At 37.5% G+C, this 16,714-nt stretch overlaps 1 protein-coding gene across 1 annotated transcript; it reads right to left on the bottom strand.

The window, feature by feature from the left end:
* Positions 1–6,420: 6,420 nt before the first annotated feature.
* LOC138870897 (uncharacterized mitochondrial protein AtMg00810-like) lies at positions 6,421–7,768 on the bottom strand. Its single transcript, XM_070148737.1, has 3 exons — positions 7,642–7,768; positions 6,929–7,441; positions 6,421–6,641 (listed from the first exon to the last, which is right to left on the bottom strand). Exons 1-3 carry the CDS (start codon positions 7,766–7,768, stop codon positions 6,421–6,423), a joined length of 861 nt encoding a protein of 286 aa, XP_070004838.1.
* Positions 7,769–16,714: the final 8,946 nt, after the last annotated feature.

The raw sequence follows: 16,714 nt of genomic DNA, 5'->3' as shown, positions 1-16,714 counted from the left end.
CTTGCCTCCACACCTGCATGAGGCTAACCCCTACCTCCACACCTGCATGAGGCTAATCCTTGCCTCCATACCAGCATGAGGCTAATCCTTGACTCCACATTTGCATGAGGCTAATCCTTGCCTCCATATTTTCATGAGGCTAATCCTTTCCCCCTATCTACATGAGGTTAATCCTTGCCTTCACACTTGCATGAGGCTAATCTTTGCCTCCCTATCTGTATGAGGCTAATCCCTGCCTCCATATCTATATGTGGCTAATCCCTGCCTCCATATCTACATGAGGCTAATCTCTGCCTCCATATCTGTATGAGGCTAATCCCGGCCTCCATATCTGCATGAGGCTAATCCCTGCCTCCATATCTACATGAGGCTAATTCCTGCCTCCACTTTTGTATGGGACTAAGAATTGTCCCTCTTTGCATGAATATTGCTCTATTCCGGAACCACCTATTTGCTTTTTCAATTAGGCTAGGCTCTGCCCTCCATTTCACAAGACTAAGCCTTGTCTTGTTAACATCACTTGCCTCCATATATGCATGAGGCTAATCCCAGCCTCCATATCTGCATGAGGCTAATCCCTGCCTCTATATCTACATGAGGCTAATCCCTGCCTCCACATTTGCATGGGACTAAGCATTGTCCCTCTTTGCATGAATATTGCTCTATTCTGGTACCACCTATTTGCTTTTCAATTGGGCTATGCTCTGCCCTCCATTTCACAAAACTAAGCCTTGTCTTGTTAATATCATATTATTGCACCTCATGGGCTAAAATATTGCCAACCTATCCAAAGGCATCATAGTCTAAAAGGCATCATCCTCATAGCCGGAAGACACCATGCCATAGCCTGAAGATCTCTCAAATTTGCATATCATTATTCAAAAGCGTCATGGTTCGGATGCACCATTTTCATGGCCCGAGAACATCATTTCATGGCCTAAAAATCCCTCAGTCAACAATTCATGGCCCAGGACATCATGGTTGAGGACGTCATCCTTAACCGTCCGAAGACAACTTTCATGGTCCAAAGGGTATCTGCATCATGTTTAAATTTTTCGCACAAATACATGTTTGTAGCATATCTTTATCTGCAGGTGACCATTAAGCAACCGCTATCCTAGCAGAAGCGACCTCGCTCCAGTTCATTCAACAATCTCAAACTTGACTGTTCACCATAACCATTCCTTCATCCATTCCAAAATCTCGTATCCGTTCTTGTAATGACTTCATCGGTATTTTTCGCCAATGAATCTGGAACTACACATGGCCTGATTCCTGTAAAACCAGGGATATGTAGGTAGCTCAAAGGCTAGAGTACGGCCTCTATCTTTCAAAACATCCCATTCGGTCAAAATTGGCCTTCATTTCTTTACCCGAAAACTCTTTCATCCTTTCCGGGTAAAGAAGGGCAGTTGTTGATACCCAATATTTCCCTATAATATTTTTAAAATGCATATATACCTTTTAAAACTACGCATTAGCATCAATTGGTATTTTTCCATAATTTTTACATTTTTAATTAATTTATCTCAGTATTTTATTCATATAAATAATTAAGAAATTGCATCACAAATGTTTAAAAAATATTTCTTGATTTAATATTACTATTTATAGTCCTATTAAGTCCAACATTATTTCATAAATGGCCAAATTGGCACCTTTTGGTTATAATTGCAATAACTTTACAATTATAGCCCATGCATACATTTTTGTATTATTTTACCAGAAATTAGTCCATTGTATTTTTAAAATTACTAAATAACTATTTTTTAAATATTCCTATGCATGAAAATCATTTTTTGTAATTAGTAATTATTTTACAAATTATTTTAGTCAATTTATTTGGAGTATTTAACAAATAGCCTTGTTTAATTTCAATTTCAGCCTAATTGACCAGCCCAAATACCCTTATTTAAGTAGCCCAAAGCTCCCCTAGGCCCAATCTGCATGCCCCAACCCAGTAGCCATGTTTAATCGTGGCCGTTGATAATTTTGATCAACGGTCCACGATTAAACTTACTATATTAACTCAAACGACCCACTAAACCCTCTCATTAGCTCTCATTTCTGCCGCCCTTTCGTTCTCCCGTCTCTCAAATTCTCTCTGACTCTAACCCTAATTCACCCTCACTGTCACTTGTATATTACAATTCATTGTGGTTTCTCACCACCCCCAGGCCTCTAATGGCCTCTCCTATGCTGGTATCGTCGTCTCTAGGGTCCTCAAGGGACCAGGGTTAGTCTGCTTATGTCTTTGGTTCTTGCTCTCCTATTTCAGGCCATTCTGGGTTGATTTCGAGCAAGATCTTCCTATTTTACCTTAAACCTATGGATTTCTTAGCCTACTTCTTCATCTCTATGTTGCTTTCCTCGAAACCCTAATTTATTCCTTTGAACTTCTCAGATCTGTACAGATCTGAGATAGATTGAACTTATTTCGCCGATTTTTATGAGAATCTTCTGATTTTACGAGTGGCTTTCCTTTTTTTTTTTCTCAAACTAGGGTTTCCTCAAAATCCTTTTCTTCAAAATATTTTGTTAACTTTAAGTATTTAATCTTCTATTTTTTACGTGTTTTTGACTGATTTCGAAGAGTTTGTTTCAACCCTAACTAGCTTATGCTAAAGCCCTAATTTTCTTATGTTTTTGCTTCGATTCTGAGCCTTTCCGTGCTACTTATTACGTTGTTCGTTCTGTGCTTTGACTTTCATGATTTCTCATTTAGTCTAATTCAATGTCTTGTGATTTTTACCCTAGTTCATCTCTATTAGGGTTTTGATTCGATTTCTCGGCTAATTTCTGTACATTTGTGAGATTCTATTTTAGCCTACTTGTCTATTTGTGGAAAACCTATATTTTCGCCCTTAAATCAGTACTATTTGAATTTCTGATTCACTGATTGGCTCTGTCAAAAACCATGTGCTGATTCTTGATTATTTCCTTTATTTATGACCTTGATTAGTTTTCTTACCTTATTCGATTAATTGTGATATTTTATTGATTCTTCACTAATTATTTCCTTAATTAAACTTATGTCTATTTACCCCTAATTGCTCACTTGATTTTCTTTCCTTAAATGTATTCTGCCTTTACCGTTGGGTAATTACCCTTAATTAAGAGAAAATTACACTAATTGGTGTGTAATTGATTCTGTGGCTTCCTTATTTGCTGAATGGTTGGTTTCCTTTACCATATTCTTCTTGCTCTTAACTACTTTATATACTCTCCTCTATTCTCACTTCTAGGACACGAACATTAGTTCATCAACCCCTACTTTACACTCTAAAAAAGCTCTCTGCTCTCTCTGCTGCTTGTGATCTTTGTTAGTCTAGCCGGCTGCAAGCCAAGGCTGGAAATTACACAACACTTGTCTTACATCTTGTGTTTTCTTTCTCTAACTGGCATGCTTCTAATTAAATTTAAGAATCTAAACCTATGTGTTTATTTACTGCCTTAGTTCATCTGACCTGAGCTCATTCCTGCTTATCTTTACTGCTTACATAGCATGCCAAATACTGCCTTATTCAAATATGTGATTAACATGTCTTCACTTTACTTACTTGTTTACTATCTTATTTAATATGTCTTACACTGTCTTATTCCACATGTGACTAGCCTATTTGCCTGACTACTTTTTATCTAATATGCCTAAACTTTGCTTTTGTGTAATTAACATGCCTACACTTGTTAATACTTGCCTAGCATGTCCATTTAAGTCCTTCCATGTTCTATCTTACTCCTGCTAAGTTATCTAGTCTCTCTAGTGCAATTCTAGTTGTGTTGTTTATATGCCCTCAACATGTGTCTGCTGTGATCTTTGCTTCATGTTTCAATGACTAACCTATTAGTTCCATAGAACCCCTTGAGAGCTCTATGTACCCTGTTGTTTATATGCTCCATTAAGGTGTATTCTATGTGTCCCCAACCCCTCTTTCCTTGTGTGGAAACTGTTTACCAAAGTATTTTCTAAAGTTGTTTGTTCTGTGACTTGTGTTCTAATTGCAAAATTGTTTTTCATACTTTTCTCAAACTGTTTTTATCTCTAAATTGGTACTGACTTTCAGAAAATCTTTTCACTCCTAAGTCCCTTCTTTATACTGTTTACCAAACTCTTTCAAATCTGCCAAGCACTCTCGCTTATTCTTAGGTTATTAAGTTCTGCCCCTCTGGTATATGTACTGCTTAGAGGTCCCTGAGATCTCTCTGAACTCTGGCATACCAGTGCTAGCACTTCCACACTGCACATAAATCAGTCCTTATATGAGAAAGGTCTGGGTGTAAGCACTGCCCGGGATCTTTGAGGTCCTTAGGGAACTCTGACACACCTAGACATGAAATTGACTGTGAAACTTTGGGCATTTGAGACTACTGAAGGTCGGGTATATCAGGATTTGCTTTGGGCCTACTTCAGGCTCCCTATAGTTTATTTTCTGTTCTATTTATGTAATTTATTCAATCCTTGGTCTATAATAATTAATTATAAACAGATATTGGGATGACTAGTGAAAAGGGAGGATAGTTGTATACTATGGGTAAAGTTGGGTAGATAACATGCCTATAGGTTTTACTTTGGCTCAAATGTGCTTTGTTAGATAACATGCCTATAGGTTTTATTTTTGGTTCAAATGTGTTTTTCTAGATAACATGCCTATAGGGTTTCTTTGGTTCAAACATGTACTATGTTAGACGACCTGCCTATAGGATTTTGCTTTGGTTCAAATAAATTCTGCTTGCTTTACTATACATAATCAGAAGTCATGCCTGTAGGATCTAAAATCAGCTTTAATTATAGAAATCATGCCTATAGGATCTAAAATCTGTTTTAATTAGATCTAAAAAATAAGTATAATTATAACTCATGCCTGTAAATTTTGAATCAGTTTGATTAACTAACCTACTCATTTCTTTAATAGTTTTCAACGCTGTGTTAATTAATATCACTAGAAATCATGCCTATCGGATCCAAATTTCCCGCTTTGAAATTGTTTACTGCATTCCTGATTAATGATTAGATACCATGCTCATAGGACATCACTACTACACGCCTAGGCAAGCCTATAGGGCGATTAAAAATCCTGCAAATTGTAAAGCTATGCTTTGTTATTTGTAACTGCTCATATTCAATAGATCTAAAATCAGTAGGCAAACTGAATAGGTCTTTGACACTTTGGCCCAAACTTAATACTGCATATTCTCTGCTCACATAGATATCCTGTTCTAGGGCTTCTCTTAAATACCTGAAACTGTGTTTAAGACGTGCACTTGCTTGCTCTTTTTGTGGAGGTAAAACTTGAGCCTTTAATTGTTCCATCTTTGGTCCAGTCCTAATTGTTTTGGTTGTCGCCTAGATTTTTCTCCTTTAAGTACCTTAGGATAGTCTAGAACTACCCAAATTAGAGGTCCTAAATACCTCAGGGCCACAAGGAAGGGTCGGGTAGTGCACGCATAGGATATCTTTTAAGGTTGCTAGATCGCTTTAAGATATGACCAAGGGGAGGGAATTGGGTAGTAAGGATATGATGACTGCGCGCTAATGTCATGTGTAGCCCCTCGTTGAGGAGTGATTACCGGCCATTGCATGGGTGTGATCATGTAGGCTAACCAACCTAGGACTCCTCTTTCCCAATTCCTATGTGTTTAAATTTTACGAACTTCCTTTTTTTACATATATATATATATATATATATATATATATATATCTATGTTTTTTGAATGAACATCCTTTTCTTTACGTATATATATGCAAGTTGTTCAAACCTCTCCCTTGCTTCCATTACCTGAATCATACATGTGTTTAGAATGTGAAAACATGTCTTTATTTGCGAATATGTGTTGAAATTGTTTACTTGTAAAATGACTAATTCACATAGTTTAAGTCCGGTCGGGACCCACCGTTGTGGACCGCGAGAGGTGCCTAACACCTTCCCCTCAAGGTTATTTCGAGCCCTTACCTTAATCTCTGGTGATGCAAACTAGTTACATGAGTTAATTGCTCTTGGTGCCCTAACGCACCTTAATCCGTTAGGTGGCGACTCTTCAAGATACCCAATTCCCAAAAGGAAATGAGTTGTTCCGCCATGAATGTCGAAACCCATACTTCCCCGTCAAAAGGAAAAAAGGGGGCACGACAGTATATAAATACAATTGCTAAGGAATAAAAGAATGAGCACAAAAAGAAAAATCTATACACTTGTCATATTCTAACTTGCCTACTGATAACTAACTTATATTCCCTCACATGACATTCACGTGAGGGAAGCTTCTATTACTATTACTATCATATGGTCTTTATCTAATCAATCATGAATTTAGCTTGCTTGATCCAAAGGCCTTGGCTTCTCCACGTGTCCATCCAATGTCAACCAAATATAACCTATTGACTTAGGTTATATCGAACACTTTAGTCTGAAACCATCTCTGTTAGGTCTGCTTCTTCTTCATCTCATCTTCTTCTCTATTTATAGATGAACCACCATGAAAATCAGAAGTATGAAGGGGCTTTTTTTTCTCAACATCCCCCCTCAAGTTAGTAGTGACCCCTAACTTGCCCAAAATCTCTCGATGAGAAACCCTAGAAAGAGGCTTCGTAAAGATGTCTGTAAGCTGTGCTTTAGAAGGAACGAAAGAAAGAGTAATTAACCCTGAAAGAAATTGTTGATGCGCAAAATGACAGTCAATTACGACATGTTTTGTGCGTTCATGAAAGAAGGGGTTTCGGGCGATGTGAATCGCTGCCTTACTATTAGAATGAAGAGGAATTGGTAGAGTGACTAGTGCAGATAGATCCTCAAGAATTTGTACCAACTAGGTAAGATCTGCAGTGACCCTTCTTATAGACCTATATTCTGCTTCTACAGAGGATAAACAAATTGAGATCTGCTTCTTTGATTTCCAGGAGATGGGAGCTCCTCCTAGAGTGATAAAAAACCACTAACAGACCTTCTTGAATCCTTGCAGGAAGCCCAGTCAGCGTCACAGAATGCGAGCAAGGAGAAAGATGCCTCAACTGACAGTAGAATGCCTTGTACTGGATCAGAACTGAGGTATTTAAGAACTCGTAAAGCAGCAGAGAAATGAGACACATATGGCTTCTGCATGTATTGATTGAGGGTGAGTACAACAAAAGAAAGATCTAGTCTAGTATTTGTTAAATAATTTAGCTTTCCGACAAGATAACGAAATATAGTTGGGTTTTGCAGATATTCTCCATCATCAGCCTGAAGCTTGAGGGCAAGATCCAAAAGAGAACTGACTAGAGGCAAATGAGACACATCAAATTCCTGCAACATGTCTAAGGTGAATTTCCTTTGACTCACAATAAATCCTGCTTGTTCTCTCAAAATTACCATACCTAGAAAGTAGTTTATACTTCCCAAATTCTTGACTTTAAACTTAGTATTCAAAAAATCTTTGATGCTTTGAATTTCTGCTAAGTGATCTCCTGTGATTAATATGTCGTCATAGACAGCTAAGATAGAGATAAAGCCTCATGTGCGTTTAAAGAACAAAGAATAGTCATAATTTATGAAGAATATCCTTTAAAGCTTAGAGCTCTTGCTAAGCCTAGCATACCACTACCTAGATGCTTGCTTTATGACTTCTTCAAAAGACAAACATGTTTAGGACCAGGAGGATCCAAACCTGCTGGAAATCTCATATATACCTCTTTTTGCAAATCTCTATGCAAGAATGCATTGTTCACATCTAGCTGAGAAACATTCCAATCTTTCTTGGCTGCAACAGTGAGCAGACACCTTATAGTTGTCATCTTCACCACTGGTGAAAAAGTCTCACTGTAATCTATTCCTTCTCTTTGAATATCCCCCTGACCACCAACTTTGCCTTCAACCTTTCAACTCTGCCATCTGATAAGTGCTTTACCTTGTACACCCATTTACAAGGTAAAGCTCTTTTCCTTTTAGGTAATTCAACCACATCCCACGTGTGGTTGTCTTCTAGAGCTTTAATTTCTGCATTCATAGCTTTTATCCATCCTGGATGTTGACAAGCCTGACTAAAAGTAGAAGGTTCTGTTAGGGTATAAAGGGATTGCATTACATGTTGGTTATTAGGTGAGAGAGATGAAAAACAGTACTCAGTAGGTTGACAGGGTTGAGCAAAACAGGTTGTGGCTAAATCCGTGAACATGATGCTGTTACACACAAAGTCTTTCAGGTAGATTGGTTGTATAGAAACTCTTCCTGATCTCCTCAATGGCATATGTTATTTAGGTGCAGAAGAAAGTGTCCTGGTGTGTGAGGACTCTAGGCTAGGAGAGACTAGAGTTGGTGATTGTGGAGAAGCTGAATGGTGATGAGAAATGTGAGGGGGACTTGATGATTGTGGTAAAAAATATCTACTGCATCATATTCTGAAGAAGTAGGTTGTGTTTCATCTTGGAATGTGGTTGAATAGGTAGGTTATGTGGTGAAAATTGAAGTTGGAAAAATAGGATGGTGTGCTGTGTTTGTTTCTGTAAAGGGAAAATGTGACTCATGAAATTCCACATCCCTAGACACAAATACTTTTCTTGTGGACAGCTCCAGAAGTTTGTATCCTTTTTGTTGAAGAGGGTAACCAAGTAAAACACAAGTTGTTGCCCTCTCATCAAACTTCCCTCTTCCCTATTTCAAAGTAGAGGCATAGCATAGACATCCAAAATTCCTCAAATAGTCATACTTGGGTTTGTGATGAAATAGGACCTCATATGGTGTCTTTCCTTGAAGAACATTAGAAGGCAACCTATTAATAATGTGTGTGGCAATCAGAATAGATTCACCCCAATATGACATAGGCAGCCTGGATTGAAATATTAGACCTCTAGCAATTTCTAAGATATGTCTATGTTTCCTCTCAACAATTCCATTTTGTTGAGGTGTTGCTACACAAGACACCTGGTGCACAATTCCTTCTGAAGCAAGAAAAGTTGCTTCTTGTGTCCCTTTCCCCAATTCTAGAGCATTATCAGACCTTATCATTTTCACATTTGCATTGAACTGTCTTGCAACCATGGACAAGAAAGATTTAAGCATGGAAAATGCATTGCTCTTAGAAGACAACAAAAATGCCCATGTTCCTCTACTATAGTCATCTACTATAGTAAGAAAATATCTGAACCCATTATAGGTATTAGACTTGTAAGGTCCCGATGTATCTATATGTATGAGATCAAAAACATTTCTAGATTTAATGGTGCTGACAGGGAAAGGTTTCTTTGTCTACCTAGCCTTAGGACAAACATCACAAATAAAATCAGAGTTTGAGTCACAATAAAGAAAATCTAAATATTTCATTTCTAAAAATGGGGGATGTCCCAACCTTACATGCCAAAGTTTAACATCAGGAATAGCATTAACATGAACAGGACTAGAAAAAGACATAGACTCTGAAATGAAATTTCTTCCTTTTTGAATTGAAGATACATTACTACTGAATATACCCTTAGACTTAAGATTACTAGGTTCCAATATGTAGAGTCCCTCTCTAACTTCACCAAAAGCTTGTGGACTCTTCATTGAAAGGACCTGCAATACACACCTAATAGATGAGAATAAGACATCATATTTGAACTAAATGCAAAACCTATGTACTGACAATAGGTTGTATTTGAAATATGGAACATGTAAGACATTGTTTAAGACATGACCTGGTAGGATAGAAACACTTCCTATATGAGTAACAATTACCTTGAAGGAATTAGGTAAATTGATGTTCAAAGGAACATGAAGTTGAGTTAGAAATAAGAAAGAATTGGGATCAAAACACATATGCTCTAAAGCACCTGAATCAATGATCCAGGTGTCAGAATTTAGAGTGGTAAACACTGAACCTGAGTATTTTAGAATAGTACCAGCAACTGCATTAGCATTGATTCCTGAATTTCCTGCTTGTGCCAACTTTGCCTGCTTATACATGCTTACCATTTCTGCAAGTTGTTCCTTGTTAAGTTGTTGCCCAAAATTGTTGTTGTTTTCAGTATTCTGTCCTGTCTGATTTTCATTATCTTCATGTGTCAGAACTGCATTTGTCTTGATCTGATTTTGATAGTTCTTTTGATTGGTAAACTCAAAATCATCTAGAAATCCAATGATTCTGTAGCAATCTTCTTGAGTATGCTCTGTTTTTTCACAAAAGTACAAGACACATTTGGATTGTACCTCTTCTTTGCCTTAAACTTCTGCTGTGGTTTGGTGAACTTCTGTCCTGAATTATTATATTTTGTTCCCATTGTTGCTGTTCTTTGTGCTTGGTTCCTGTTTTTCTGAAAGTTTCTCCCCTGCCCTGTCACCATAAAAGCTGCAAAATCAGCTAAAAGTTGTGCATTAGGTTGTTTCACTTCTCCTGCTGCCATAAATGACAATGAATCTGAGTTGAAATGTGCGTTTGCATAAACTTCTCTTTGATTTTCATCTTGCAAGAAAAGAAAATATGCAACATCTATGCTAGGCAAAGCATTCATCATGAGTATGTTTCCTCTTGCTTGTGCATAGATGTCATTCAATCCCATTAGGAATTGAATCAACCTCTGATCTTCAAGTGACTTTGTTAATTTGGCTTTTCTTTCGCAAGTACAGACACAAGAACAACATATGACAACATTTAAAGCATCCAATTCATCCCACAATCGTTTGAGTTTAGTGAAGTATCCTGCAATATCACTATTTCCTTGCACTGATCCCGATATCTCTTTTTGCAAATGATATAGCTTGGCTCCATTTGATTTTTCAAATCTCTGCTCCAAGCTATCCCAAAGCTCCTTCGCAGTTTTGGAGTGTATCACACTATCTGTGATATCCTTAGAAAGGGCATTTAGAATCCAGGAAATCACCATGTCATTGACACAGCTCCATTGTTCTTGATCTGGGGAACTCAGATCTGGAGATTTGCATGCTCCATTGATAAACCCAAGTTTCTTCTTAGCTGATAGAGACAACAAAATGGACCTCCTCTATCCTGGATATCCTTTTCCATCAAACAAGGTGTTGACTAGAGTCATCCCAAGAGAATCAGAATTGTTGAGATAAAATGGGTGATTGATATCATAACTCACAGCTTTTGCAGCGTTGCTGGTATCTGCAGTTTTGGCTGTGTCACCCATTTTAGATTGGTGAAGATGAGTTGATGTAGAAGATGAGATGATGTAAATAGTCTAGATAATTGAACTGTTGGATCGAGCTAGGTGCTCTGATACCATGAACGAATTTGAAGAATGAATTCTGAAAATATCTCTATGTATTATCACTTTCATGTACATGTAGATATACACTTGCTAAGGAATAAAAGAATGAGCACAAAAAGAAAAATTTGTACACTTGTCATATTCTAACTTGCCCACTGATAACTAACTTATATTCCCTCATATGACATTCACGTGATGGAAGCTTCTAGTACTATTACTATCAGGTGGTCTTTATATAACTAATCATGAATTTAGCTTGTTTGATCCAAAGGCCTTGCCTTCTCCACGTGTCTATCCAAAGTCGACCAAATATAACCTATTGACTTAGGTTATATCGAAAACTTTGGTCTGAAACCATCTCTGTTAGGCCTGCTTCTTCTTCATCTCATATTCTTCTCTATCTATAGATGAACCACCATGAAAATCAGAAGTATGATGGGGCTTTTTCTTTTTAACACTTATTATCATTGTAGCATCGGAATCAATATTTAGTATAGGTGGCGTGTTCTTACAAAGTATAGAAGTTGCATTTATTATGAAAATATCCTAACACTTGTTACTACTTGAAATTGGCTGCACAATATTTTCCAAACTCAAACTGGTAATATTTTTTTTATGTGAATTTAAATATTATTGATTTTTAAAATTTAATTATTCTTAATATTTAACTAATTAATTTTGCATATGAATTGTAGATGTAGATGAAAGTGAAGATGTTAAGACAACCTTGTCACAAGCGGATTCAAATGTGTTTGATGAAGATGATGTGTTGGATATCTCATAAGCATCATGAACATTATCTTGAATAGTTTGTTTTGAGTTTTGACTTTTAGTGAATGAAATACAGCCTTGTCTTTTACTTTTTTAGTGTTTATTGTGATATATTGGAACAATATAAAAGGTTATTAAGTTTTGTGAATTTTTTCCAATAACATATTTTTTAACTTTTAAATAATTATCTTTTTTTAGGTCAAAACTTAAAGAAAAAATATAAAATTATATTTTTAAAAATGATGTGCCGACCCGTAAGGGGCCTGCGACCCACATAGGGTTGGAGCGGGCTGACCATTATAAGGCCCATCAAAATGGTGGGCTAGCCTAGCCCAACCCGTCAATTACTAAAGCTCACGTAGGCTGGACTGGACTAGCCCGACCCATATTGACCGCTCTAGTGATATTGTTACTTCACAAGTAGCCGTGAATGAATTTACTTACTACATAAATAATCAAATGAAGTTATTTTCTTTTTCACCTTCCTTTGTTGCTTTGTTGGTACTTGGTACTCGGTAGTAAAAAGTTATATTATTTACTTCAAATTTTCTTGGAATTAAGAGGATATTTCTAGTTCATCAATAAAAGGGTTATTTATTGTGAATTATGGATAGCAAATGGGCGGTTCAAGCTGGAAATGAGCGGGCGGAAAATGGGTAAGACAAAAACGGATAAAATATTCAACCCGGTCTATATTTAAATGGATAGAAAATGTGTTATCTGATGAAATACATGGATATTTATATTATTTATGACTTCTTGAATATGATCACTTTTGGGAGAGTTCCTATAATCTCCTAATTTTTAGGAATCTCCAATACAAATATAAAAGTTAAACACATTGATTATCCATTAGTTAAGTGGATAATAGGGATCTTATCTATATTTGACTTGTTTTTAAAATTTTTATTATTTAACCCATTTTTAATGGATTATGGATGAATAATTATTATTTTTATCCATTTTACCACTACTAATGTGAATCAAGATATTATATACGTATGAATAGGCAACTCTAGATCTAATGAAACATCTTATATTTTCCACATGTTAATTGAATATAAATTTTACTTGATTAAATTCTCGCAAAGCAAGCTATATAATCATGACTGATTTGGATCAAACATTTTAGTTGCTAGCAAACTACCCACTTTTTCTTGAAAAGAAATTTTTTTCATAAATGAAAAACACAAGTTTGAGTTTTCAAAAAGCGAGAAGTTTTATTTTGTGCCTCATATAACTAACACTAGTTGTATGAGATTCCTTTTTATCTCACAAATTTGTGGACCCCAATCTTACACTTCTGGGTTCATAGAAATATGGGTCCACAAAACTGTGAGACAAAAAAATTAAATCATAAAACTAGTGTCAGTTGTATGAGACACAAAATAAAATTTTCCTCAAAACAAAAAGGATTATTGTCTGCAGTAAGTAGGTGACATAATGATGCTTTCATCCGTTGGTTAGTACGATATGTCTTGGTCAAAATAATTACATCTTAGCTTCAAACTAAGGTTATTATTCTTATTATAATGGATTTAAGTTATATGTAATAACCATATAAAATATTTTTTAATTATCCGTTCATATTATCTTTTGTAGCAAGTAACTTATTTTATTTTTAATATTGTAAATCTCATTTTTTTTATGAAAGGTTACCTATATAGATATGTTTTGGTTGGTCTGATAGTGTAAAAATTTCTTTGCACTGCCAGTATATAATACTTAAACTCGAATTATTTTATAATATATGTTAGAGTTTCAAAGATTCCACGGTCCCAATGCCTTCCCAATTTTCTTCCATTCAAGTGGAAAGACGTTATATAGGAGTGCCTTAAGAAGAAAAACCCCTCCATTTTGACTAATCACTCAATTTAGATGATTGCTTCTTTACTAAAGTTTCATCTTCTCCATCAACACCAATTGTTACGATTTGACACAACCTAATAATTTAATTTACAAATTAAATATAGGTCCACCCCGCCCCTAATTATTTTATACTATTAGATCTACCCTTCTCTCCATTGTTGAGGATTCAATTAGTCCATGTAGCTTTACAAAAGGTTTTATGGAAGTGAGAATTTAATTAATATGAAAACCTAATTTAACTTCTAATACAACCTAAAGAAGAGACAAAATAATTTTCACCTTTTGCCCAGATAAGGAGTAGAGATCGATGTTTGACCAAAAAGTTTTAGGCCCTTTTTGTTAAACAAATTTAATAAGAAGATATATGGTAAATCTTAGCCAAAGACAATCACTTCTAGATAATCACAAACATGTATAAACCATTATAGTTGAGCGTGAAAGACTAATATAGTCCTACTTGTACTCCACAATATAATGAAAGATGGCAATTTACGTAATATCAAATGGAAAAGAGAAATAGCAAAGAAACGATTCACCCAACTGTGGGCTAGACAGACTGTATTTTCTTGAGAAGGTTGAATTATAGATGAATATCAAGATTCTAAGCTCTTTTCTCCTTTTGGTGATGAGTCTGAGGTCATGGACCATCTTTCCTCTCCAAAAGGTGTGTTCTTCTTGGATCTTTAGACTGTCCCTCTTTGTTACTCTCTCTCCTAGTATTTATATAAAATACTTTCATTACCCATCGGTCCTTAACCAATGTACCCGCATCTTTTGAATATCCTGTGGAATAATCTTTTAAAATGGCTAAGTGTCGAACTAGCAGTACGAGCCTCATGAGTGCTCGACTTCAGCCATAGCTGGACTGTTTGCCGGTGTGTTGCTTCCTAAACGTAACTTTGGCTTGGTCGACCCCAGGCCGTTCTCCCTTAAATAGACTTCTTTTGATAAGATTTTGACCCATACAGTTAGTTCCTCCGTCTGTCAAGGCTATTTTCGGACAAGCTCGATGGGCGGACCCCACCGGTTTGCGAGTTGAGAAATCTGAGCATCTTGGTCGAGGTGCGAACCCTTGATGGCGAGATAATGATGTGACAATTTGAGAGCTGATCCTGACCGTTACGTCAGTTTCGAATGACGTCAAACTGTCATACATCATTATGATGGACATTTTCGATGCGTTACGTCGTTACCTGTGCCTCTTCCATTCTGGAGTTAATGTGGCGACATTTGATTTTCCCTCTCGGGATGCCTGTGTTCTTATAAATAGAGAAGAAAATTTCTAATTTGGGTTACTGAGTTTCTTAATGCTTCAAAAAGCTTCAAATTTTCCCTTCTCCTTCTTCTGATTCTTGCGTTTCCATCTCCCTTCCTATAAAGTTTCATGTCATTATTACCCTCTTCTCCTCAGCACTCCTCATCTACGCAACTAACAAGGAGATGGCTAGTGCATCCTCTAACTCAAATAGAGTCGTTGGGGTCGTTGCGTCGAAAACTCATATACCCTTTCATGAAGAAGGGGTAGTCATGGCGGAATATGAGAATTTTCCCACTGTGGATGAAATAATTCCACATTTGGGGAAGACCAGGACTGATTTCAAGAACTTTCCTGACGGTGAGCCTGAACCCGTTGTTTCCGAAATGGATAATGTGGCGCTCGCTACACTCAAGGCTAAATGGAGGATTCCTGACTACGTCGAACTCATACCGGCGGGCAATGACGTCATGCAAATACATCGCCTAGGGTATTGTGCGTTTTACACGTACCTATTTGTCATTGGTTACACACTTCCCCTTCCTTCCCTGGCAGAGGACTTCGATCGCTATTATGGGGTGTGCCCGAATCAGCTCTCTCCGTATATATACAAGCTCTTCCTCATGCTTACCAAGTACGCGAAACTGGCCGGCCGAGGGATTTCTTTATGTCACTTGCTTCACCTCTTCGTACCCAGTTTTCCTATGGGTACTATGATACATCTTCGTCACCGCGAGACTAAGGGCTTGGTGGTGAAAATGGATGATAAAACCAATCGCCGCTTTTGGGATAACTTCTTCTTTGTGAGGATGGAGAATGTGGTGTCAAATCCTAACGGGTTTCCTGAGGAGTGGAATTATGCCCGTAAGTTTTTATTTTTTTCTCAAATGGCTGCTCTTTGTCCCCTTCCGGTGATCTGATTGTTCTTCTTTTTTCCCTTTTCTTTATTTTGCAGTCGAGAAGGAACCTCCTCCGCTAGTCGCTGATATCCGCGAGTGGGTGAGCCAGGTTTTTCCCCATACAATGGGGATTCGTGAATGGTCGCCATTCCATGAGAGATTCGGGCGTAGACCCTCTACTGGTGAGTCATCTTGTCTTGCCCTTGGTTACTTTGCCCTTTGTTTAGTATTTTCCTTCCCCTATTTCCTCTTTGGTTTAAGCTTCTCTCGTTGGTAGGTCTGCAGGTCACGAGGAGGGAGAGGGCTCCCATACCTATTTTCCGTCAGTCGAGTCTCTCGATCAGACCTGCACCGGTTGCGACTGCAAGTGAGAGCGTTCAGGTCGTTGCTACTCTACAGACTACGGCCCTTCCCGGACTCGACCGTCGGGAGGTTGCTCGTCAAGAAGAAGCTCTGATTCTCGTAGTTCATTTGGTTGGCGAATTGTCTCAGGTCAATGGCAAAGAAGCTCTATTAAAGAGGCAGAGAATAAGGGCTGATGGGGTACCCGGGCTTCGAGGGGCGATCCCGTGTTGGCAGTGTCTGAGCTTGATGGTGATGCTACTTTAGACGAGGAGACTGTAACCCCCTTGGGCGTGGAGGTGGTGCCCGTTTCTGGCGTGGGGGAGTCTACCATGGTAAGGGGGCAGAGCTCGGAGGTCACTGTGATCATTCCGAGTGGTCCATCGACTTCACAACAGG

Source organism: Nicotiana sylvestris, chromosome 6 (genome assembly GCF_000393655.2).
Source record: "Nicotiana sylvestris chromosome 6, ASM39365v2, whole genome shotgun sequence".
NCBI classification, from domain to species: Eukaryota; Viridiplantae; Streptophyta; class Magnoliopsida; order Solanales; family Solanaceae; genus Nicotiana; species Nicotiana sylvestris.
The sequence above is the reverse complement of the archived record's forward strand: the minus strand, read 5'-3'. Positions and strand labels throughout refer to the sequence as shown.